This window comes from Oncorhynchus mykiss, chromosome 11 (genome assembly GCF_057628025.1).
Source record: "Oncorhynchus mykiss isolate SJ-2025 chromosome 11, ASM5762802v1, whole genome shotgun sequence".
In the NCBI taxonomy this organism is placed as follows: Eukaryota; Metazoa; Chordata; class Actinopteri; order Salmoniformes; family Salmonidae; genus Oncorhynchus; species Oncorhynchus mykiss.
The window spans coordinates 54,335,678-54,361,727 of NC_143032.1; the positions used below are offsets into that span (position 1 = coordinate 54,335,678).

A 26,050-nucleotide genomic window follows, 5' to 3' on the forward strand; every position below is an offset into this window, starting at 1 on the left:
CCTGATGACTTTTTGCTGTCCCCAGTCCACCTGGCCGTGCTGCTGCTCCAGTTTCAACTGTTCTGCCTGCGGCTATGGAACCCTGACCTGTTCACCGGACGTGCTACCTGTCCCAGACCTGCTGTTTTCGACTTTCTAGAGACAGTAGGAGCGGTAGAGATGCTATGAAAAGTCAACTGACATTTACTCCTGAGGTGCTGACCTGTTGCACCCTTAACAATCACTGTTATTATTATTATTATTTGACCCTGCTTGTCATCTCTGAACATTTGAACATCTGAACATCTTGGCCATGTTCTGTTATAATCTCCACCCGGCAAAGCCAGAAGAGGACTGGTTCCTCTCTAGGTTTCATCCTAGGTTCTGGCCTTTCTAGGGAGTTTTTCCTAGCCATCGTGCTTCTACACCTGCGTTGCTTGGCCAGTCTGAGACATGGCTTTTTCATTGCAACTCTCCTTGCCTTTTTTTTTTTTTTTACATTTCCTTTTCTTCACATTTTCAAACAGTCCATTTATATTTTCCAACAGGGCTATACATTTGGGCGAGTTTTTTTTCTCACCTGAGTAGCCTCGTTTCACTGCCAAAAATAAAATGAAACCATCAGCGAAATAACAACACAATGTCAAATACAGGTAGCCTGGTCCAATAATTAACATCCAATCACGTTAACTGTTACTCTCTCGCGGGAATTCCACTAACGGTCCGTATGTAGCCAAACGTAGCTGCTGCTCATGTTGCACAAAAGCCATGACAGGGAGACATAGTGGAGTGGTAACGCGCGTGCAAGCAGTTGCTCCCAACGCCACTTGGGTACACTGCAGCATCCCCCGAGAGGCTCTTGCTGTCAAGGGAATAGCTGACAGCTTGAAAGACGTTTTGGAAACTACAGTGAAAATGGTTAACTTTGTTAAAGCAAGGCCCCTGAACTCTTGTGTATTTTCTGCATTATGCAATGATATGGGCAGCGACCATGTAACGCTTTTACAACATACAGAAGTGCGCTGATTATCAAGGGGCAAAGTATTGAGACATTTTGTTGAATTGAGAGACGAAAGTTTCTTTACTGGCCATCATTTTCACTTGTCTGATTGCTTGCGTTGAGACCAATTTCTCACATGACTGGCCTATCGGGGTGATGTTTTTTCTCGCCTGAATGATCTGAATCTTTGATTACAGGGACTCTCCGCAACTTAATGATTTTTTCTGTGCAAATGAACTCAAGCTTATGGACAATGTCAAATGTGATATAGTGAAGCACCTGAGTGAGTTGGGTGTGCAATTCCGCAGGTACAATTGCATTTTATCCATGGCAATTTGAATGCACAAAATTATCGTGACGAGATCCTGAGGCCCATTGGGAGACACATTTTTTTAAATGGATCTGTGACCAACAGATGCATATCTGTATTCACAGTCATGTGAAATCCATAGATTAGGGCCTAATGAATTTACTTAAATTGACTGATTTCCTCATATGAACTGTAACTCAGTAAAATGAATGAAATTGTTGCATGTTGCTTATATATCTTTGTTCAGTATATATATATATATATATATATTATTATTTGGGGGGGGGCCTTCCGCTTCCGTGGTATAAGTGGCATTATATGTATATGAATATATTTTTGATGAACTGTTTGTGGTTTTCCAAAAACAAAAGCCCATTTTGGAACAGTTGCATAGAGCGCACAATTTAGACAATCAAATGTTAGGAATGGAAAATCGACAAAGCCTCAAAGTCTCCAATACAGGCAATGTCACTGTACATTAAATAGCAGAGAAAATAAACTGTCCGGTGCGGAGATGTCTGTGAGCGCATGTGCAGTTAGCATTTATCAAGGTTATAATTGATAACACAACTCCAGCTTTTCAAATTCATTTTTGTTTATCTATGCATGTCTGGAAACAGAAGTGAAAGGACAGTGAGACACAGAAACGTACTGTAGGATCGATACGGAGGGTGCGGGGCAACAGAAGACAAACAGCAGAGGGGCCAAGGATTTTAGAGATTGGGAAAGGGCCGATGAAATGAGGGGAAAGTTTGCGGGATTCCACCCGGAGGGGCAGATCCTGAGTAGACAGCCGTACCCTCTGCCCGAGACGATAGCGGGGAGCCGGGGTTTGGTGGCGGTCCACTTGTCGACGATACCTGGAGGTGGTAATAAGAAGACTGGACCGGGCTTTCTTCCAGGTACGCCGACAGTGGCGGATGAACATCTGGGCAGAGGGTATGTTGACCTCTTCCTCTTGCTCAGACAAGAGCAGCGGCTGATAACCCAAGAAGCACTCGAAGGGCGAGAGACCAGTGACCGAGCAGGGAAGGATGTTCTGGGCATACTCCACCCACACAAGTTGCTGGCTCCAGGTGCTGGGGTTGACTGAGACAAGGCACCGAAGAGTCGTCTCCAGGTCCTGATTGGCACACTCTGACTGGCCGTTATAGATTGAGGATTGAGGACAGACTTGCTGGCGATATAATAAGGGTGCAGAACGCCTTCCAGAATCGAGACGAGAACTGAGGACCACAATCGGAAACTATGTCGACCGGAAGTCCATGGATTCGGATGATGTGCTGTATCATGAGTTGGGCCGTCTCCTTGGCTGAAGGTAACTTGGGAAGGGGGAGGAAATGGGCGGCTTTGGAAAACCTATCCACCACCATCCTTGGGGTGTTGCCATCAGACAACACAATGTCAAAAGCAGTGACAAAGTCCAGGGATATACAGTGGGGTAAAAAAGTATTTAGTCAGCCACCAATTGTGCAAATTCTCCCACTTAAAAAGATGAGAGAGGCCTGTAATTTTCATCATAGGTACACTTCAACTAACAAAATGAGAAAAAAGAATCCAGAAAATCATATTGTATGATTTGTAAAGAATTTATTTGCAAATTATGGAGGAAAATAAGTATTTGGTCAATAACAAAAGTTTATCTCAATACTTTGTTATATACCCTTTGTTGGCAATGACAGAGGTCAAACGTTTTCTGTAAGTCTTCACAAGGTTTTCACACACTGTGCTGCTGGTATTTTGGCCCATTCCTCCATGCAGATCTCCTCTAGAGCAGTGATGTTTTGGGGCTGTTGCTGGGCAACATGGACTTTCAACTCCCTCCAAAGATGTTCTATGGGGTGGAGATCTGGAGACTGGCTAGGCCACTCCAGGACCTTGAAATGCTTCTTACGAAGCCACTCCTTCGTTGCCTGGGCGGTGTGTTTGGGATCATTTGAAAATAAAGAGAGCCGCACACTCTAGGAGCTCAGATGCAAAAATGTAATTACCAACGTTTCGTCAGCCAAGCTGTCTTCATCAGGGTATAATCACAACACTGTGGGGTGACTCGTTTATGTAGTGTCAAAAGACACAGGTGTCTGTAATCATGGCCAAGAGTGGCCTAATATCATTGGTTAATTATCAAATATTAAAATGTCATACAAAGAACCGCATACAAACAACAAATGGAGAGCATACGATCATAGACAAATATGACTACACAAGCTTACAAACTATTACAATGGCAAAGTCACAATAATCACAAGAATGGCTTCAGATCAAAGTCTACGTTGAGACCGAAGGGCGCAAGGGTCTTTAAGTTAAAGATCCAGGCAGCCTCTAGTTTTAACAATAAATTATCAAGGTCACCCCCTCTCCTAGGGAGGGTGACATGTTCGATGCCAATATAACGCAGAGACGAAATTGAGTGGCCTGCCTCCAAGAAGTGGGCCGCAACTGGATAAGTAAAGTTTTTACACCTAATGGTGCTACGATGCTCTGAGATACGTACTTTTAATTCGCTCTTTGTTTTACCTACACAATTTTTACCACAAGGACAAGTTCTAAGATAAATAACTGCCTTAGTGGAGCACGTAATAACACCTTTGATTGGGATTGATTTCCCTGTTTGTGGGTGATTGAAGGATGTACATTTATAAGTGCCATTGCATTGAGCACAGCCATTACATTTGTAATTTCCATCCAGTAGGGGCGCAAATAGACGTTGTTCAGAAATATCTTGGGGTGGTAAATCAGAGTGTACCAATTGGTCTCTGAGATTTCTGCCCCGTGAGAATACGACCAAGGGTAGGTCCGAAAACACATTACCGAGACGATCATCGGATTTTAGGATGTGCCAATGTTTGTGAACAATTCCCTTAATTTGTTCAGAGCACTTTGAATAGCGGGGAGTTAGAACACAAGAATGCGTCTTTTTGCCAGACTGACCTTGAAAAAGATCATGTTTTGTTTAGAATTTTCTCAATGGCAATATTAATCTGATCATTCTTGTAGCCCCTCTCCTTGAACTTTCTTTGCGTCTCAGCCATATTTCTGTCAATCTGATGTTTTTTTGCAAATTCTTTTGATTCAACAGAATTGGCTGTAGGGCAAACTATTTTTCAAGGGAAGTGGGTGACAACTATCAGCCCTCAACAAACTGTTACGATCAGTAGGTTTCCTGTAAAGATCAGTGTATAGAACATTATCTTCACACAAGATCAGAAGATCAAGAAAACTGATTTGACGTGTATCAGATTGCATAGTAAATCTCAAATGCTCAGAACAGGAGTTAAGAAAAGCATGGAATGCCTAGAGCTGTTTTGCATCACCCCTCCATAGAACAAAAACATCATCAATATACCGTTTCCAAATAATGATGTGAGGCAAGAAAACATTTTTGAGAGGATTGAAAATAGACTGTTTCTCCATGTAACCCACACACAAATTAGCATAGTTAGGAGCCATGGGGGATCCCATAGCAGTACCTTTGTCTGTGTCTCTTCACAGTTCCCGTTGTTCCATAGTCTGTTCTGGACTTGGTGGCATGTGAAGAGACCTCTAGTGGCATGCCTTGTGGGGTATGCATGGGTGTCCGACAGCTCGGTACATTCAGCTTGTCAACACCTCTTGCAAAAACAAGTAATGATGAAGTCAATCTCTCTTCCACTTTGAGCCATGAGATATTGACATGCATGTCATTAATGTTAGCTCGCCGTGTATTTTAAAACGGCCAGCCGTCCTTCCCTGTTGTGAGCCAACTGCAATTTTCCCAAGTCTCTCTTTGTGGCACCTGACCACACGACTGAACAGTAGTCTAGGTGCATCAAAACTAGGGCCTGTAGGACCTGCCTTGTTGATAGTGTTGTTAAGAAGGCAGAGTAACGCTTTATTATGGACAGACTTCTCCCCATCTTAGTTACTGTTGTATCAAAATGTTTTGACCATGACAGTTTACAATCCAGGGTTACTCCAAGCAGTGTAGTCACCTCAACTGGCTCAATTTCTACATTATTCATTACGAGACGTAGTTGAGGTTTGGGGTTTAGTGAATGATTTGTCCCGAATACAATGCTTTTAGTTTTGGAAATATTTAGGACCAACTTATTCCTTGCTATCCATTCCAAAACCAACTGCAGCTATTTGTTAAGTGTTGCAGTCATTTCAGTTGTTGTAGTAGCTGACGTGTATAGTGTTGAGTCATCCGCATACATAGACACACTCTCCTTACTCAAAGCCAATGGCATGTCGTTAGTAAAGATTGAAAAAAGAAAGGGACCTAAACAGCTACCCTGGGGAATTCCTGATTCTACCTGGATTATGTTTGAGAGGCTTCCATTAAAGAACACCGACTGTGTTCTGTTAGCAGTGGCGGTTCTAGCTTGTATGGATCCCTGGGCGAACCCCCCCCCCCCCCAAGAAAAAAAGCACCATTCTGCACTAGCTGTAATTTTTATTCAGACATTTGGAACAACACAAATAATTAATCACAACAAAAAACTATATAAATGTAAAAATCTATACAAAAATAAGACCCAAAAAGAGGTCACAAAGACAAAGAGAAACAAATTGTAGTATATAAATAAAATAAATAATAAAATTATTACACTATTATCCTATTGCTAACAAAAACACACAAATAAAACTAAATTGCACAAATCCTATATCACACAAATACACAAATAGAATAACACACTTATAAAGAAGAGAACCTGATTATTACACTATTGCGCTTCAAACAAGAAAGACAAACTAAATTGCACAACTTCCATCTAAACCCTGACCTTTATGGCCTTCCTTGATGCAAAGTTATCAATTACATCATCATAAGAAATCTGCCCAGCAATTGCATGGTTAATACTGATGACAGCAAGGTCACTAATGCATTCCTGTGACATGGTGGAAGTAGGATTTGATGAGCTTCAGCTTTAAACTCCTCTCTGCTTCAGCTACGGTCACTGGAAGAGTAAGACAAATTCTGAGAGTGGGACACAAATTTGGATACATTTCTGAGCGCTCCCTTTCATGTATAAATATCAGCAGCTCAAGCAGGGTCCTGGTCTTCGATGTCAAGTCTGGCAAGTTCTTCAGTTCCTGTGCAAGCTCTTTGCCATCCAAGTCTGAGTGTTCTTTTATAGTGCAGTGTCATATTAAGGGCCTTCATTGTTCTGTCAGCTCCTCATTTGAGAGACTTTGGAAGGTTGACAGCACTCCAAACTTCTCTCCCACATTTTCCAATGTGGAAAATCTTTCCTGAAGGGCTGATGTTGCAGCATCAGCAACGAGATTGAAAAATGTCACCTCCAGCTTCTTCAGGGCATCACTCAAAGGCTCATCAACTTATTCATATGAAAAGTGCCGCTTTGTAGACCTCAGCCTTTTTGTTGTTGTACTGTAGATGGCCTCTACATTCATACCCTCGTGAATATCCTTGGCTGACGTTTGTGCAGTCATAAGGCCTGTTGCCCTGTAGTTGCTGAGACTTCTCTCTGTCTTTCTGAGAAGACTGACTGCAACATCCACATGCATTCTGGGAGACTGCATCAGCTTACTCACATGTTGGATCTGGCTCAAGATGCCATACCACACCACTGTACAGATGATGAAGCGGTATGATCCCACCTCCTCTGACAAGGACTGGGCCTCAATCTTTATCACAGTGTCTTTGGTTTGATCCCTAATCTCAATCAGTGCCTCTCTCACCACTGTGGCATGATACCTCAATGGCTCGATGCTCTTAACTTTACTCTCTCACCTTGTCTCAGTCCACATCCACATGTTTTTTTCAAGATGGCCCATCGCTGTGTGGAGGTTGAGAACAAGGTGTACAGTTTGTGTAAGATGCCAAAGTAACCTGTGACATCGACAGAACTTTTAGCAGCATCAGCCACAAACAGGTTCAATGTGTGAGCCTCACATGGCATAAATAGAGCTTTTGGATTCATTTCCAGTCTTCTAGTCTGGCTTGGACACCTTTGTTTTTGCCTCTCCTGTTAGCCCCATTATCATAAGACTGTCCTCTGCAGTCCTCAAAAGGAATTTTTAGCTCCTCTCATCTTTTGAGAATCAGGGATGCCAAATGTTGATCTGTGGACTCATCTGCCTCCAAAACCGCCATAAAATGTTCCTTTATGTGGGGCTCCTCCTTCAGTGACACAATTCTAGTCACAACAGACAACTGTCAGTGTGGCTGACATCTGAGGTGCAATCTAGAATGATAGAGAAAAACTTTGCCAGCTTGAAAAAATACATAATTAATGACTTAATTCTGTATTGGGTGGCCAAGGTAGCTGGTGGTGTGACTCGAGGTCCCTTTTTGGACACGTTTAAAGGTGCTTGTAACGGCTCTCCTCTTCGTCTGATGATGAGGAATAGGAATCATCATACCAACACGCAGCGTGGTAAGTGTTCATAGTAAATTTAATTAAATAAACTGAACACTGAATGACAAAAAACAACAGAGTGAACGACACGAAACAGCCCTGTAAGGTGAAAAACACAAAACAGAAAGCAACTACCCACAAACACAGGTGGGAACAGGCTACCTAAGTATGGTTCTCAATCAGAAACAACGATTGACAGCTGCCTCTGATTGGGAACTATACCAGGCCAAACACATAGAAATACAACACACAGAACAAAACAGAATGAAAAACACAGAATTCCCACCCCAACTCACGCCCTGACCAAACCAAAATAGATACATAAAAAAGGAACTAAGGTCAGGACGTAACAGTGCTCTTTCACGACTGGATCAAATTGTGCCATCAGTTCAACCTCTTTGAGGAAATGTCCATTTGATGGAGTGTACAGTGTTTCTGTGTGTCCCCTTAGTGTCAGATTTCTAATTGCCAGAGACTGCACAATAGCAGTCAGACGTGTCAACACCTCACTCCATCTTATCCTCTCAGCCTCCATAAGTGCCATCTCATGCTTATCAATTGTTTCCCCTTTTTTGATCCTCATTGCCAGTTCATTCCAAGTCAGCAAAGAACTTGCATGTTTCTAGTCTGTCAGTCGTGAGTTTGCTAAATTAATTTTCTTCTAAGAAAAGAGTTTGCAGCAGAAGCAGAAGAGGCTGTTGTTTCTTTCAAAATACACCAACCAACTTCTAGGGATTTTTTTCACCACTCACTAAGGTCTTCCTGAAATACTGGTGGTGGCAACTTCTTCCATCAGTCTCATTCCTTGGGAAAACAAATTTAGGTGGTACCTCACTTGTTCCTCTGCAAACTAGCTGTGTCCGAATTCTGTCAGTCAGAAAGGAAGGCCAGTCAGCAGGGTCCGTAGACAGTGGTTCATCCTCAGCAGCAGGATTTGGTGGGGATGCCACTACAAGCATTTCTAATGGCGAGCAGATGGGCATTAGTTTACACACATTACTCACAGAATGTATAGAGGTGGAACAACCCACATGCATACCCAGTGATAATAAAATAATTGTTACCTACAATGTGGAAACTTAAAACTTTGAAAAAGGGAAATTATTTGTTTTGTTTATGTAATGCAGGGATGCACACATAAACACATGTGCGTGAACCCACACACCAACACACACGTGTGCATGTGCACAAACACACATGAAGAATCCTGCTGGGGAGGTGGAAGCAAATGGGTCTTCACCCTCATCCTCAGACAACATTTGTGAAGACACCTGTGTGGCTGAGGAGGTGGATGGCTCCTCATCCTGAGACCCCAAGACAATTTCTGAAGAGGCCTGTGAGGTTGAGGAGGTAGATGGCTCCTCATCCTGGCCAGTGCCAGAGGGTGCTCCAAAATATTTCAGAAGTGCCCCTGAATTTTCATTGAAATACAGTATATGAGTCTGGCACCCTAAATACATTTGTTGCACAATTTAAATATTCATGTCATTATGCACAATTGAACAATCAAACTTTCAGAATAGAAACCAAATGAACCGTACAACCTCCTTGGCTAATTCTAGGCATAAGACACCCTTAAAGACTCAATATATCACAAAATATACAAAATATCAGCATAATATAGACGTATTTTAAGTTAGCCTACAGCATTGGAAATTCCCCTTACTGAGCTCAGGACCTAGTCAATACAATCACAGAAAACCTTTATGATGTCACCTCAATGAAAGTTAACTAAATCAATAACGTGCTAGTTAGGTTGTAATCCTTTTGCTGCAGGCTACACACATTATCATGATGAAACTGTGTGAAATTATATCCATTGTTATGTAAGTTGGTTGGACAGAAAACGGAATATTGTTTCCCTATGTGTAATAGCATAGCAAGCAACATAGGCTGACAAACATAAGTGTTATACTAGCCTATTTCATTACATGCATAATATTATACTCATAAAGAGATGACATAGCTGCATATCTTTATGTTTTGTGCGTTTCTCCTCGTCTTCTTTACTCTTTTTCCTAAACTGGAAACCTGATGGCTTAGACCTTTTTTTGTGTTGATTTGGCATCGATACATGACCCATCCCCTAACACTGTCAACCAAGAGTCAAGACTACATTACCCATCCCCCAACACTGTCAACCAAGAGTCAAGACTAAACCAATTCACCTTGGTGGTGTGCAGCCTGGTTTTATATTATTCTTAACGATTTTGCACAAACCAGAAAAAAACACAATATGTCTGTGAAACAATATACTCACAGTATTATGAATGAATGGTGGTTTATTTGGTAGCATTTCAGTGTGACTGATTTTACTAATTGCATTAGTACTGTACAAAGTTAGAGGTGTACTATTTGTTAGATTCCCCCCACTCCCCCTACCTCGGACTTCAAGTGGGGAGACCTGAGGTCAACCTACCCCCGCCCCATCTCATACTGCTGAGTGAGAGACCTTCCCAGGAAGTAGCCTGCCTAGCTCACAAACTAGGATCAGGGCGTCCACTCCAACAAACTTAATTGACTTGACGTGCAAATGAGCGATAGAAAACCGTTCCAATGTCACCATTCCAATTTGTTTTTGTGCGGGCACACTGTGCTTGTTTAGTGCCCTTTCCTATAAGAGTACTGAACGTGTGTTGTCAATTTGTTTACTGTGAAATAACATTGTATCTGGTCAAACACAATTTTTTTCCAGAAGTTTACTAAGGGTTGGTAACAGGCTGATTGGTTGGCTATTTGAGCCATTAAAGGGGGCTTTACTATTCTTGGGTAGTGGAATGACTTTAGCTTCCCTCCAGGCCTGAGGGCACACACTTTCTAGTAGGCTTAAATTGAAGATGTGGCAAATAGGAGAGGCAATATCGTCCGCTATGTCATGACGTTGGCCTGGGGGTAGGTTTATGACAGTCATAAATACCTCTTCCCCCCTTGTTCCTCTCTCTACCCTACTGATGTTACATTTGCAAACCCCTTGGTTAACATAGAGATTCTGGGAACATCAGAAGGTGGGGGGAAATGAACTATATTCTGGTAATGCGACCAATTGAACATATGCGGCGGTACTTAATGAATATGATGCCAGTTCGGTTGTCATCTGAGACATTCTCATCAATGATAAGATGACATAAACTCTACAGTGGAAAGTCTAAACAGCAGAGTTATCAGATTCACATGGAATTGTTGTTCAATTTAAATGTTTGAATATGAAATTATTCGTGATGGGATGAAATGGGATTTTAGCTTCTAAAATGTGAGATTTTGGTTTTGATAAGGTTAGGGCTCTGCTCAATCAGTGGCCCGCCCCTGTGAAGGGACATGGGCTATAAAACTTTTCAAACACGCCCTCCTCTCCCTTCCTATATAAAGCCTTGACGACAAAAATAACCTCCTGTTCCGAGGATGTGAGGACGACGGTCCGATGTCAGAATGGTTCAGATTATAACTACAGAACGAAGCCAACATCAGCGTGAGTTTTGGTTGCGAATGGTATGAACTTTGAGCTCTTATTCACTACAGAAGTGATACCTCCTAGCGTTGAGTTAGCAACGGCAGCTGCAAACGAGGGTTAGGAAGGAACAGACAGAGTATCCCGTCTATCACACAACGACGTTACTACAACGTATCTAATTGACCACCAGGGACATTCTTCAAAGGACTCGGTTTGGCAACACGGCCTTCCATCTACCACCAACCTACTGAAGCACAGCTCAGAGTAAATATTTATTGCATTTTCCTTTTCCAAATGGGCGGTAATTTAGAATGCATAAGATACTGTATTTCTGATAGCACAGCTTCGCCCTTTGTTCATCAGTCTTCCCACTCTTTCACTCAAACCCAGCCCTTTTCTTTTGTGTAACCAGCTGTCATATCTGTTCCGCCCGCTAGGGACGTTTTCCTTTATGACGTAATTTGTTAAGTTATGATTAATTATGTGTATGTGTAATTCTGTGTGATTAGTTAGGTATTTCGTAAATAAATAATTAAACCCAATGTTGTATTGCTGATTCAACTTGTTAGCCAGGGTTCGTGAAGATAACCAAGAATTTACAACTTTCAGATGAGACTGAATTAAGGTGACGATTAATATTGACTGATGTTTATGTAAAATATGACTAGGTCTTTAAGAGTTTATTCGGAAGATAATAGCTCTATAAATATTATTTTGTGGTGCCCCGACTCTCTAGTTAATTACGTACATTTACATGATTAGCTCAATCAGGTAATATTAATTATGGAGAAATTATTTTATAGAATAGCATGTCATATCACTTAATCCAGCATAGCCAAAGACACGACAGCTATTATCCTCAGTCATTTTCCATCCAGATTGTCAGACCCCGGTGGCTTGTCATTGTTGATAGACAACTGTTTGTTTAAATCTATCAAAAGTAGAGAACTGTACAGACTATGAATGGTCCTGTTGCACTACATGTAATGAGGATATGAATAAGGGGTAGAGCTGACCCTGCTCATTCCTGATTAATTTAGGATTTTAGACAAATCTGGCAGAGTTGACCAAATCTCTGGACACATGTTTTAGGAATCAAAGTTTTTAGAGAAATATTATTTGAAGTCAAAGAGGGCTATTGCAGGAAACTACATACGAAAATGTTTCAGTTAATATACATTTTTGCCAGTTTCTTTAAAAAAATGTAAACACTTTTTTTGACAGTTTGAAATTGGGATCCTTTGCTCCGGACAAGGGCATTTCCAGGCTTAGAGCCAACATGGAAATTCATAAAATACCTCACCCTGAGGAATGTGGGGGTGGGGTGGTGCTGTAGCTTGTGGTTGTTCATCTACAGTAGATGTTGAGCTCTTTGTTGGCAATTGCGTTATTTTGGTGGACTATACTGGACACAGACAGACAGATAGCCAGGCTCACTACATGTAAACTCCCATCAGGAGACATCCTGCAGAGAGGAGGATCGGCAGTAGATGGAGCCATTGCTGCGTTACTGTGCACCTCTGTCATCAACCCACAGAGTATGGGCATTGGCGGGGGTCCATATTCACGGTGATGGACAGCGGTGGTAAGGACACTTCATCCCCCTACTACAAGATACCACACAGACATCCAACTATTGAAATTTCAGAGGGGGATAAACACCTTTCATGCCATGTACCTTTGTTTATTTCAAAGGCACGGTCCGTCCCTCAGGAGTTTCATCCTGATCTACTGAGTGGATGCCCACAGATCTTTCAACTGATGACAGGTATTTGGAGTGAACATGACTAAACATGAACATGACTTGACTTGTTTCTGTTGCTGACAAGCATGTCCTTTCTTTCGCAGTGTGAGCTGTTTTTCTAGTTACTCAAGTTTTCCTTCATGTTGGCATCGTGGTGGGAATTCTGTGGAACTGCAGTAATCCTGGGGCAGCTATATCTTACTGATTAAGGCAGTATGTCAAGTGACAAACACACTATGCTGGTTTATAGGCAAGAGTTTTCAATCCTGGTTTAAAATCATTATTTAATGATGACATTTAGAGCCACTACAGTCATATATAGGATTGATTTCCATAAATTACATTTCCTCTCCAGACCCCAAACTCTTGCCTCCGTTCTGACAAGCTGTCTACTAATGTCAGCCTGCTTCTGGTTCTCCTCTCACTGCAAGAGGCAGATGGTTTTGCGGCTTCCTTTTGACTTCTCCCCTTTTCAATAAAATGGGATTATAAACGCACTAAACTGGACAAATGGCCAAGGGTCCCATGGACCTTTAAACAGGATGTTGTGATGTGCTGTCAGTTTGCTTTGTTTTTAATACCACTAATCAGTTTGTTATAAAGACTATAAACCAACATCATCTTCATTTGTAAACATAATAGGGCAAACTTCCACAGAAAATTTGAGAAATTACTATACTAGTCAAAATTGAATGGCTTGGCAAAATCCCTAAAGAAATCCACTCCTGATAGGCTTAACGGTCCAATGTAGTCATTTTTAAAGGGTAACAATTAAGTACCTTACTGTCATTGTTTTCAATCAATGGTAAAAAAAATAAAATACAATTATTTACCACTTTCTTGCAGGTATCCCTTTTATACATATCAGTGGATATCAACCAGCTTCTTCCATACCACCATCAAGCTGGCCAGAGAGGGTTTCCATGTACCCCAGGTTCTGGGCCACTTCATCCCACTGATCAACAGGGATGAGACCCTACCATTATGGTGCGCATGAAACTGGACAAACATAAACTAAGCTACAATCAGTAAATCATAACAATCTCAGGGATATGAAGATAGATAGATGCCGTGACCGAAGACCATTGTGGATAGAGAGAGAGAGAGAAGTCTGCTGTCCTGGGCTGCTTTATCCCACTGATCAACAGGGATTAGACCCACCCCACCATTACGGTAAGAAACACCCGGACCTTAAAGCGACAATCTGCAATTCAAACAATAACAAAGCGGCTATCCTCCCACTGATTTGGTAAACAGCTGAGGGATGGGACTGGAAAAATAGTACCACTCTGAAATTCATGGCTATGGATATAAGGACTGACCATTCATGATATCAACATTATAGTTTGAACCATGTTTTGGGGCTATACAGTGTTTGCATTTACATTGTTCATTAAAAAGTCGCAAAACAAGCTGATATTTTGTTTAAAAGTATTTCAAGACAACTGTCAAGCCATCATTCTGTCATCACATTGCAAGAAAATGACATTTGACCTGTTCTCTAGTCAGTTGTTTATAGATAAGGATGGAATCCTGCTGAAGGTTGGAAACACTGAAGTTTGAAACATTGGCAGATACTTTTCCAGTGTAAAAAGCAGCAGCGGATTTAATCTGCAACATAAAAGCTATGCTCTTATGTAGAGCAAAAACAATCATTAGCTTATTGATATTTGGGTAAACTGACACATAACTGACATTGATTATAATAATTTGAAGATTGAAAGCCTCATGGAGACCAGACAACATGCATTCTCACCTCCTTATTACATTTGACTTTTGTCTACAGAACACACCCTAAACTCAGCTTCTCTGATGGGAGAGCAAGTACTCTTTATTAACCTATCAACGCTACATCGAAGCTTGTAAGTTTTCCAACGGACTAAGGAAGTACATCTGTGATCCACACTAACTCAGGAGTAAGTTCCAGGAATGAATGATACAGTATAGGTCAAGACCAAGACGTTTCGTAAATCTAAGGATCTAAGTGGCTGTTTAACCCCAACAGGGCACTCTCAGTGTCACGATCATCATAATGATTGGGCCAAGGCGCAGCGTGAGTTCCAGATATTTCAATAAATCGAAACTCACCGAACAAAACAATAATGCACAACCGAAACGTGACGCTACTGGCGTGCACACAGGCAACTAACGGTAGACAAGATCCCACCAAGCACAATGAGGAAATGGCTACCTAAATATGATCCCCAATCAGAGACAATGATAAACAGCTGTCTCTGATTGGGAACCATACCAGGCCAACATAAACCATTAATCACCGAGATGACCCACCCTAGTCACTATCACGCCCCAACCAGCATAGAGAATAAACAGCTCTCTATGGTCAGTGCGTGACACTCAGGCTCATGTTGAGTGACAAGGGAGCAATATACAGTGGGGCAAAAAAGTATTTAGTCAGCCACCAAAAGTTCTCCGACTTAAAAAGATGAGAGAGGCCTGTAATTTTCATCATAGGTACACTTCAACTATGACAGACAAAATAATAAAATAAATCCATAAAATCACATTGTAGGATTTTTTATGAATTTATTTGCAAATGATGGTGGAAAATAAGTATTTGGTCACCTACAAACAAGCAAGATTTCTGGCTCTAACAGACCTGTAACTTCTTCTTTAAGAGGCTCCTCTGTCCTCCACTCGTTACCTGTATTAATGGCACCTGTTTGAACTTGTTATCAGTATAAAAGACACTTGTCCACAACCTCAAACAGTCACACTCCAAACTCCACTATGGCCAAGACCAAAGAGCTGTCAAAGGACACCAGAAACAAAATTGTAGACCTGCACCAGACTGGGAAGACTGAATCTGCAATAGGTAAGCAGCTTGGTTTGAAGAAATCAACTGTGGGAGCAATTATTAGGAAATGGAAGACATACAAGACCACTGATAATCTCCCTCGATCTGGGGCTCCACGCAAGATCTCACTCCGTGGGGTCAAAATGATCACAAGAACAGTGAGCAAAAATCCCAGAACCACACGGGGGGACCTAGTGAATGACCTGCAAAGAGCTGGGACCAAAGTAACAAAGCCTACCATCAGTAACACACTACGCCGCCAGGGACTCAAATCCTGCAGTGCCAGACGTGTCCCCCTGCTTAAGCCAGTACATGTCCAGGCCCATCTGAAGTTTGCTAGAGAGCATTTGGATGATCCAGAAGAAGATTTGGAGAATGTCATATGGTCAGATGAAACAAAAAAATATATTGTTTTGGTAAAAACTCAACTCGTCGTGTTTGGAGGACAAAGAATGCTGAGTTGCATCCAAAGAACACCATACCTACTGTGAAGCATGGGGGGGGGGAAACACCATGCTTTGGGGCTGTTTTTCTGCAAAGGGACCAGGACGACTGATCTGTGTAAAGGAAAGAATGAATGGGGCCATGTATCGTGAGATTTTGAGTGAAAACCTCCTTCCATCAGCAAGGGTATTGAAGATTAAACGTGGCTGGGTCTTTCAGCATGACAATGATCCCAAACACACCCTGGCAACGAAGGAGTGGCTTTGTAAGAAGCATTTCAAGGTCCTGGAGTGGCCTAGCCAGTCTCCAGATCTCAACCCCATAGAAAATCTTTGGAGGGAGTTGAAAGTCCGTGTTGCCCAGCAACAGCCCCAAAACATCACTGCTCTAGAGGAGATCTGCATGGAGGAATGGGCCAAAATACCAGCAACAGTGTGTGAAAACCTTGTGAAGACTTACAGAAAACGTTTGACCTCTGTCATTGCCAACAAAGGGTAAATAACAAAGTATTGAGATAAACTTTTGTTATTGACCAAATACTTATTTTCCACCATAATTTGCAAATAAATTCATTAAAAATCATACAATGTGATTTTCTGGATTTTCTTTTCTCATTTTGTCTGTCATAGTTAACGTGTACCTATGATGAAAATTACAGGCCTTTCTCATCTTTTTAAGTGGGAGAACTTGCACAATTGCTGGCTGACTAAATACTTTTTTTGCCCCACTGTATACAGCATCAGCTAGTTTTTACCTTTATTTAACTAGGTAAGTCAGTTAAGAACAAATTCTTATTTACAATGACGGCCTACCCCGGCCAAGACCTAACCCGGACGACGCTTGGCCAATTGTGCACCGCCCTATGGGACTCCCAATCACAGCCGGTTGTGATACAGCCTGGAATCGAACCAGGATCTGTAGTGACACCTCTAGCATTGAGATGCAGTGTCTTAGACCACTGTGGCACTCAGGAGTCTAAGGCACTGCTGCAAGCTTTGCTGTGCTCCAGTCTTAAATTACTATCCATCCCTGCTCCTTTTGACAGAGTGGAGTGGTCACGAAATGTGAGAAAAGAGCCCATTTAGCCAATATCACATTTCTGTGTGGGTCATTTACTATTGTGAAGTTAGTGAAGTCATATGCCTGTGTTACTGGCTTCTGTGGAAACTGAGAGCTTTGATCCATAAATTACAATGTGGAACATGAGCAGCTAACCTCACTAGAATTCATGTTTGTTTTAATGCCATTTGCTATCACAGTAACTCCAAATGTTGTTTGGGGGCCTGTTGTTGAAGGCATTTACTAGAGGCCTGCCACCAGCACTGAGACTGAGCTACGGATTTATTGAGTTCTCTCCTTTATGCTCAGCTGTCGTCAGCCAGGAACAGCAAAGGATTATTACAATCTTATGGGCTGAAGCAGAATCTATTAAACTACTGTGATCAGATATTCCTAGGTTTCTTTCACAGATTGTTCACAAGATGTCTTATCGCTGCACACCTGCTAGCCCTGAGACATGGCTGTATACTCGTAGGCGTCTGACTATGGCCTCACAGGATTCTGCAGCCATGCCTCAGGGCTAAACCCCTTTTCAAATCAATCACTATAGAATTAGGAATTAGAAAAGTAACTTAATGGGACCTAAATGTCACTCACACATAAAGCCAGCCCTCAAGATATTTCATTCAGATCTTAAGAACTGTGCACAGTTTATTCCAAACTGAACAGCAAACCATCCAAGAGGGTGAAACTAGAAGTGGCTAGTGATTCAACACACAGTACTGTTGCTACTGTAATGGAACATATACTGTAAATCCAACATCCCTGATCAAGGTCCATTTCCTTCCTTTGACCAGAGAGCACTTAAGTTCACTGAGCAGCAGTTTGCTGACCACTTCAGGGCCATGTTTAGCGGTGATGAGACCCATGATGCCCAGTACAACATAGTCACTCCATACCTGGACACCATGGGCAACACACATGTGTCTGTGATGGCTGATGATGGAACTGCTGTGTCTGTTATCTGCACTATCAACCACATGTGAGTAATTCACTGTGTAGAAGAATCCTTACAACAACCATCATTGGGGTTATGTCATAGATGTAGAATTGTCAATGACTTGTCAAATATCTTCTCCTTCACACAGGTTTGGATCCAGAGAGTTCTCCCCTATAACCAGTGTCATTTTCAACAATGAGTTGTCAGATGTCTGTGGGAACGCAGATCATAATGCCACCTTAATGATTTGTTTTATGGTTTGGCTTGCAAGTGAGCAGCTTCCCTGCTCCATGTCCACTGTTGTTTTTCAGTCCAAGTACAAAACCCTGGTGAGTGGCGGGTCGGGTGGCAGCATGATCACCACAGGGATGGCCTTGGTAAGTGACCATGGTATTAACTATATCGGATCAACATACACTTAGTATATATGCAAATACATCGAGCCACACAATAACAAATACCTGTGTAACACTCAACTACTGAACATGGGTCCTTTTGTGAAGTGTAACATTTCACCTAATTTTAACATTATGTCATAAAGCAATGGTTCTCAACTGGTTTTGCCTTGGGTCGCAAATTGAACCAGGTTGTCTCAGTGGTGATCCAATATTCACATTGCACATTCCTTTCCTTCCAATATCTGGAAAACTATTTTTAATATTGATAGTATGTGTGTCAGTTATATGACAAGGGAACAACAGTCCCACTTTTTTCATTGTCAATAATTAAATGTTGCCCATATTCTTGATGAAGAATGTTAAGTTCCCTGGTTTGAGAACACAAAATCAACTAAATCTGCTAAATAGCGGCACTAATAATTGTATATTGAAAATACTGTAATTAAGAAAAATAGTTTAGAGGTTAAATTATAGGTTCATTATAATTTCTACACACTTTCTATCTGGTTTTAGTCGTTTAAGTTCAATTATTAATTTTTAAAAAATTACTCAGACACTCGCTGCCCATTCAAAACCTCCCCCACCAGTTGAGAATCGCTCAACTTCATATAAACATGTTTTCCCATCCCAAGAGGTTCAATTTCAAAAATGACTATATGAAGTGCCTATTAAGTGCCAAATAAAGTAGCAGGGTTGACCATAACAGGGTTCACGATTTCATCTTAAACCAGTGATAAATTCCATTGTGATAGGGGGAATGGAAGCTTGTTGTGTGCAACAGGGTATGGCAATTGAGTTCACGCTTCACATTTTTGGTTTTATTATTGAAACATTTTTCAGAGTTGGCGTGTTATGCTCGACCCTCTCCGTTTTCCATCACAAAACACCAGAAAATGGCCAAAAAGAGTAGAACCCGCTCACCTGATTTAACACTTTCTTTCATTAATACATTTATTTTAAGGAACAGTTTCACCATATTAAAAGAGTTCAGAGTTCAGTTCACTTACAGTGTTGACCTTCAAATGAGGGACATACATACAGTATGTGAATCACTAATCACATGAAATAAATGATCATCTACAGAAATTACTTTGTTAAAGCAACATGGCAGCTAGGGCATTGCAGTGATGGTGAAAACTTTGAATCTTGTGGTTAAGTGGGATAAAATCTTCATAGAAGCCACAGTTGGTGCACTGATGGACATATCAAAATGTTGAATTTAAGCACTTTAGCAAGTCTTTATTAGATTTATCGAATTATCCATGTGGTCTATAAAAGGGAACTTCTTTTAATATAACAGGCTTGTAAAACGTAATATTGGTAGACAACTTCTACTTAACAGGGACGCAAAAGGCATTCATTTCGTGGAAGACCCACATACTGCACTGTGTGGCCAATATATGTTCTAAAACACTCTGTACCTTAAACACACTGTCATCGTAACATTCACTTTCAGTCCACATGCAGCATAAGCTCCCTGGTAGTAGTCCGTCTCCTCATGGTCTCATTTGTCGATTTCTCTCCTAGACCCACCTGTTGTTTGGAAAGAGTCTGGAAGAGGCTATTGCTGTCCCTGTTGTGTTTGTGGATTGCAAGAACGCACTAAAGTTTGACCAAGTAACAGCACACATCATGGAACTCAAAGATTAAAGAGGTATTCAGTTATGTTTCTAATAAATGATGGTCAATCACAGCTTTACACATCTGAGGGGCTAGTAATTCACAGGTTTTTCAGTCATTTCTGTATGTATTGTGCTCATAATTCAGTGTGTACGGCCTCCTGTTCCTGTAACTGTCTTCCTCTCTCCATAAGACTATTGTGGAAGATCTGAAGGCTCTAGGGCACACGGTGAAAGTTACAAAGTACTCTTACAATGTGGTCAATACAGTGGAGAAGGACAATGGTTGCATCTAAGCAGTTTCACATGCCAGAAAGATGGGCAAGGCAGCTGGGTATTAATCTGCCAGACCGTTGGTCATTGTCAGTGGCTATGGACAGTCTTCTAACTGTCTATATAGAGCAACTGTAGCTATAGTAAGAACATGGATCTGATTATATATCCGACACAGTGTGAGATGCACATTTTTAGTTCTGCCTTTAATGGAGTATGCATACAGCATATGTTTCTCATCCCTTGTATTACATCATCAACAGGCAAGGTGTAGAGCAGCAACCTGTGATATTAGTCATAAATTAGTCATTGTAATGTATTGGATGATTGAATAATTGCCCAATGCTAGATCTGTATTTTCTTCTCTTCCCCATCCCCTTTTCTATAAGTTATTGGATACTATTCCAGTACTGGAATGTATGTACTAAATAATATACAGTACCAGTCAAAAGTTTGGACACAGCAACTCATTCATGACAGCTTTGCACACTCTTGGCACCCCCACACCCCCACACCTCCTCCTCCATGCTTCACGGTGGGAACCACACATGTGGAGATCATCCGTTCAACTACTCTGCGTTTCACAAAGACACTGCGGTTGGAACCAAAAATGTCAAATTTGGACAGATTTCCACTGATCTAATGTCCATTGCTCGTGTTTCTTGGCCCAAGCAGGTCTCTTATTATTGGTGTCTTTTGTCACCACCGATAAATCTACGATAATCAAGGATTTCAATAAGAATTTTTCTACAGTTGGCCATGCTTTCCACCTGGCTACCCCTACCCCGGTCAACAGCTCTGCACCCCCCACCGCAACTTGCCCAAGCCTCCCCATTTCTCCTTCACCCAAATCCAGATAGCTGATGTTCTGAAAGAGCTGCAAATTCTGGGCTAGACAATCTGGACCCTCTCTTTCTAAAATGATCCGCCGCAATTGTTGCAACCCCTATTACTTACCTGTTCAACCTCTCTTTTGTATCGTCTGAGATCCCCAAAGATTGGAACGCTGCCGCGGTCATCCCCTTCTTCAGAGGGGGAGACACTCTAGACCCGAACTGTTACAGACCTATATATATCCTACCCTGCCTTTCTAAGGTCTTCAAAAGTCAAGTTAACAAACAGATCACCGACCATTTCGAATCCCACCGTAACTTCTCCGCTATGCAATCTGGTTTCCGAGCTGGTCATGGGTGCACCTCAGCCACGCTCAAGGTCCTAAACGATATCATAACCGCCATCAACAAAAGACAATACTGTGCAGCCGTATTCATCGACCTGGCCAAGGCTATCGACTCTGTCAATCACCGCATTCTTATCGGCAGACTCAACAGCCTTGGTTTCTCAAATGACTGCCTCTCCTGGTTCACCAACTACTTCTCAGACAGAGTTCAGTGTGTCAAATTGGAGGGCCTGTTGTCTGGATCTCTGGCAGTTTCTATGGGGTGCCACAGGGTTCAATTCTTGGGCCGACTCTTTTCTCTGTATACATCAATGATGTTGCTCTTGCAGCTGGTGATTCTCTGATCCACCTCTATGCCGACAACACCATTCTGTATACTTCTGGGCCTTCTTTGGACACTGTGTGTCGTGGAAAATTGCAAGATTATGTTATAATGCTTGTATTGCATTATAATGGTTGTTTTATTTAACAGACTAGAGTATTCTGTTAACTATTGTGTGTGTGTGTGTTCCACTGAGGATGGGCCTCTATGAGTTAACACTGACAGGGCAGATTTACGATGTCTTTGGGTAATAAAGCCTAAAGAGCATTCCAGATAACATGAGATAATGTTTTTGTGCTATACCGTACCAGGGTGAGACGGGTTCCAGTTTGGAGTAGGAGGGCCAGACACTGGTCTTTACAATGAAAACTGTTGACACAGCCGTTGCTGTCTGCTATGTTTTATAGATATCTTTCATACAAATCTTAACGTTTGAACTGTTCCTAAGATCTGTGGTTCGTCATGTAAGTTGAGAGGGGTGTATCTTGGCTATAAAAGATCTTTGTACTTTTCTGTTGGTACTTTCAATGGTTCATTAGAGATAGCGCATCATTTAAATTTAAAAAGGCTATTGCAAAGCTCTTGTGATTATAAAAAAAAATAGTTTAAGTATAACTCTGACTGGTGTGTGAAGTTTGTAACTCTCCTCATTTGGTAAAGCAGAAATATGCCACCACATGTGTTAACTAACCTCCAGATGAGCTTCAATGCCATACAACTCTCCTTCCATGGTATCCAACTGCTCTTAAATGCAAGTAAAACTAAATGCATGCTCTTCAACCGATCGCTGCCCGCACCTGCCCGCCCAACTAGCATCACTACTCTGGACGGTTCTGACTTAGAATATGTGGACAACCACAAATACCTAGGTGTCTGGTCCAACTGTAAACTCTCCTTCCAGACTCACATTAAGCATTTCCAATCCAAAATTAAATCTAGAATTGGCTTCCTATTTCGCAACAAAGCATCCTGCACTCATGCTGCCAAACATACCCTCGTAAAACTGACTATCCTACCGATCCTTGACTTCGGCAATGTAATTTACAAAATAGCCGCCAACACTCTACTCAGCAAATTGGATGCAGTCTATCACAGTGCCATCCGTTTTGTCACCAAAGCCCCATGTACTACCCACCACTGCGACCTGTATTCTCTCGTTGGCAGGCCCTCGCTTCATATTCGTTGCCAAACCCACTGGCTCCAGGTCATCTATAAGTCTTTGCTTATATCTCAGCTCACTGGTCACCATAGCAGCACCCACCCATAGCACGCTTACCAGCAGGAATATGTCACTGGTCACCCCCAAAGCCAATTCCTCTTTTGGCTGCCTTTCCTTCCAGTTCTCTGCTGCCAATGAATGGAACGAATTGCAAAAATCACTGAAGCTGGAGACTTATATCTCCCTCACTAACTTTAAGCATCAGCTATCACAGCTGCTTACAGATCATTGCACCTGTACATATCCCGTCTGTAAATAGCCCATCCTCTACCTCATCCCCATATTGTTATTTTACATTTTTTTTGCTCCTTGGCACCCCAGTATCTCTACTTGCACATTAATCTTCTGCACATCTATCACTTCAGTGTTTTATTTGATAAATTGTAATTATTTCGCCACTACGGCCTATTTATTGCCTTACCTCCCTAATCTTACCTCATTTACACACACTGTATATAGACGTTTGTTTATTCCATGTGTAACTCTGTTGTTGTTGTTGTTTGTGTCGCACTGCTTTGCTTTATTCTGGCCAGGTCGCAGTTGTAAATGAGAACTTGTTCTCAACCGGCTTACCTGGTTAAATAAAAGTGAAATAAAAATAAATAAATTAGTAGTGGTTTCTTTGCAGCATTTCGACCATGAAGGCCCGATTCACACACTCCTCTGAACAGTTGATGTTGAGATGTGTCTGTTACTTGAACTCCGTGACGCATTTATTTGGGCTGCATTCTGAGGTGCAGTTAACTCTAATGAACTTATCCTCTGCAGCAGAGATAACTCTGGGTCTTCCTTTCCTATGGCGGTCCTCATGAGAGCCAGTTCCATCATAGTGTTTGATGGCTTTGCGACTGCACTTGAAGAAACTTTCAAAGTTCTTGAAATGTTACATATTGACTGACCTTCATGTCTTAAAGTAATGACGGACTGCTGTTTCTCTTTGCTGAGCTGTTCTTGCCATAATATGGACTTGATCTTTTACCAAGTAGGGCTATCTTCTGTACACCACACCGACCTTGTCACAACACAACTGATTGGCTCAAACACATTAAGAAGGAAAGAAATTCTACAAATGAACTTTTAACAAGGCACACCTTGTGAGGCACATCTCATGAAGCTGGTTGAGAGAATGCCAAGGGAGTGCAAAGCTGTCATCAAGGTGAAGGCTTGCTACTTTGAAGAATATCAAATATCAAATATATTTAGATTTGTTTTAACACTTTTTTGGTTACTACATGATTCCATACAGTATGTGTTATTTCATAGTTTTGATGTCTTTACTATTATTCTACAATGTAGAAAATAGTACAAATAAAGAAAAAGCCTTGAATGAGTAGGTGTGTGTCACGTTCTGACCTTAGTTCCTTAGTTCCTTTGTTTTGTCTTTGTTTTAGTATGGTCAGGGCGTGAGTTGGGTGGGTTGTCTATGCTAGTTTGTCTATGTTAGTTTGTCTATGATTTTCTATTTCTGTGTTTGGGCTGGTATGGTATGGTTCTCAATCAGAGGCAGCTGTCAATCGTTGACCCTGGTTGAGAACCATATGTAGGTAGCCTGTTTTCCATTGTGTTTTGTGGGTGGTTATTTTTTGTTTTCTGTGTCTGTGTTTACCATACAGAACTACCCACCACCAAAGGACCAAGCAGCGTGGTGAGGAGCAGCAGAGCTATCTGGAGAAATGGACATGGGAGGAGTTGGCATGGCTGGCAAGGAAGCGTGAGAGGCAGCTCCAAAATTTCTTGGGGGGTGGCACACGGGGAGTGTGGCAGAGTCAGGAGTCAGACCTAAGCCAAATCCCCGTGCTTACCGTAAGGAGCCAAGGACGGAACCAGAGCCGGTCAGGGCGGAATTGGAGGTGAGCGAAGGGAGCGAAGCAGAGACAGTGAAGGAGTTAATGGGGAGATTGGAGGAGAGAGTAATGAGGGAGTTGCTGTGTCGGTGCATGAGGCACGACATCCGCCCAATGGAGCGTGTACGGGATTTGATGTCACCTGAGTCAGCTCTCCATACTCGTCCTGAGGTGCGTGCTAACCGTCTGGTGAAGACTGTGCCAGCCCCACGCACCAGGCCTCCTGTGCGCCTCCCTAGCCCTGCACGTCCTGTGCCAGCTCGGCGCTACAGCTCTCCAAGACGTGCTTACCATGGCGGGGATCGTACTGATCAGGCACCGTTTTATGCGGTGGAGCGCACTGTGTCTCCAGTACACGTTCTTAGCCCGGTGCGCTACATCCCAGCTCCCCGCATCTGCCGGGCTAGGGTGAGGAACCAGCCAGGATGGATGGTGCCAGCCCTGCTCTCCAGACCTCCAGTGTGTCTCCTCGGGCCAGGATATCCTGCGCAGGCGCTGCGCACTGTGTCTCCCGTGTGTCTGCACAGCCCAGTGCGTCCTGTGCCTGCGCCCCACACATGCCGGGCTAGAATCACCATCCAGCCAGGACGGGTTGTGCAGGCCCTTAGTTCGAGACCTCCAGTGCGCTTCCACGGCCCGGTCTATCCTGTGCCTCCTCCAAGGACCAGGCTGTCTCTCCGTCTCCTTCCTCCAGAGCCTCCCTCCAGCCCGGAGCTGCCAGAGCCTCCCTCCAGCCCGGAGCTGCCAGAGCCTCCCTCCAGCCCGGAGCTGCCAGAGCCTCCCTCCAGCCCGGAGCTGCCAGAGCCTCCCGCCTGTCCGGCGCTGCCAGAGCCTCCCGCCTGTCCGGCGCTGCCAGAGCCTCCCGCCTGTCCGGCGCTGCCAGAATCTCCCGTCCATTCGGGACCCGTGGCTAGGGTCCCCAGTCCGAGGTCGGCAGCGAGGGTCGCCGCTCTTAAGAGGCCACGGAGGCGGTTAAGGAGGCGGAGAAAGAATATGGTGGAGTGGGGTCCACATCCCGCGCCAGAGCCGCCACCGCGGACAGACACCCACCCAGACCCTCCCTTATAGGTTCAGGTTTTGCGGCCGGAGTC

General features: G+C 42.7%; 1 protein-coding gene across 1 annotated transcript; it reads left to right on the forward strand.

Annotated features, from left to right (window-relative positions):
• Positions 1-2,028: 2,028 nt before the first annotated feature.
• LOC149979628 (glutathione hydrolase 5 proenzyme-like) lies at positions 2,029-24,856 on the forward strand. Its single transcript, XM_090189062.1, has 5 exons — positions 2,029-2,191; positions 17,939-18,146; positions 18,253-18,481; positions 20,030-20,156; positions 24,729-24,856. Exons 1-4 carry the CDS (start codon positions 2,029-2,031, stop codon positions 20,150-20,152), a joined length of 723 nt encoding a protein of 240 aa, XP_090045188.1. The 3' UTR covers positions 20,153-20,156; positions 24,729-24,856.
• The last annotated feature ends 1,194 nt before the right edge of the window (positions 24,857-26,050 follow it).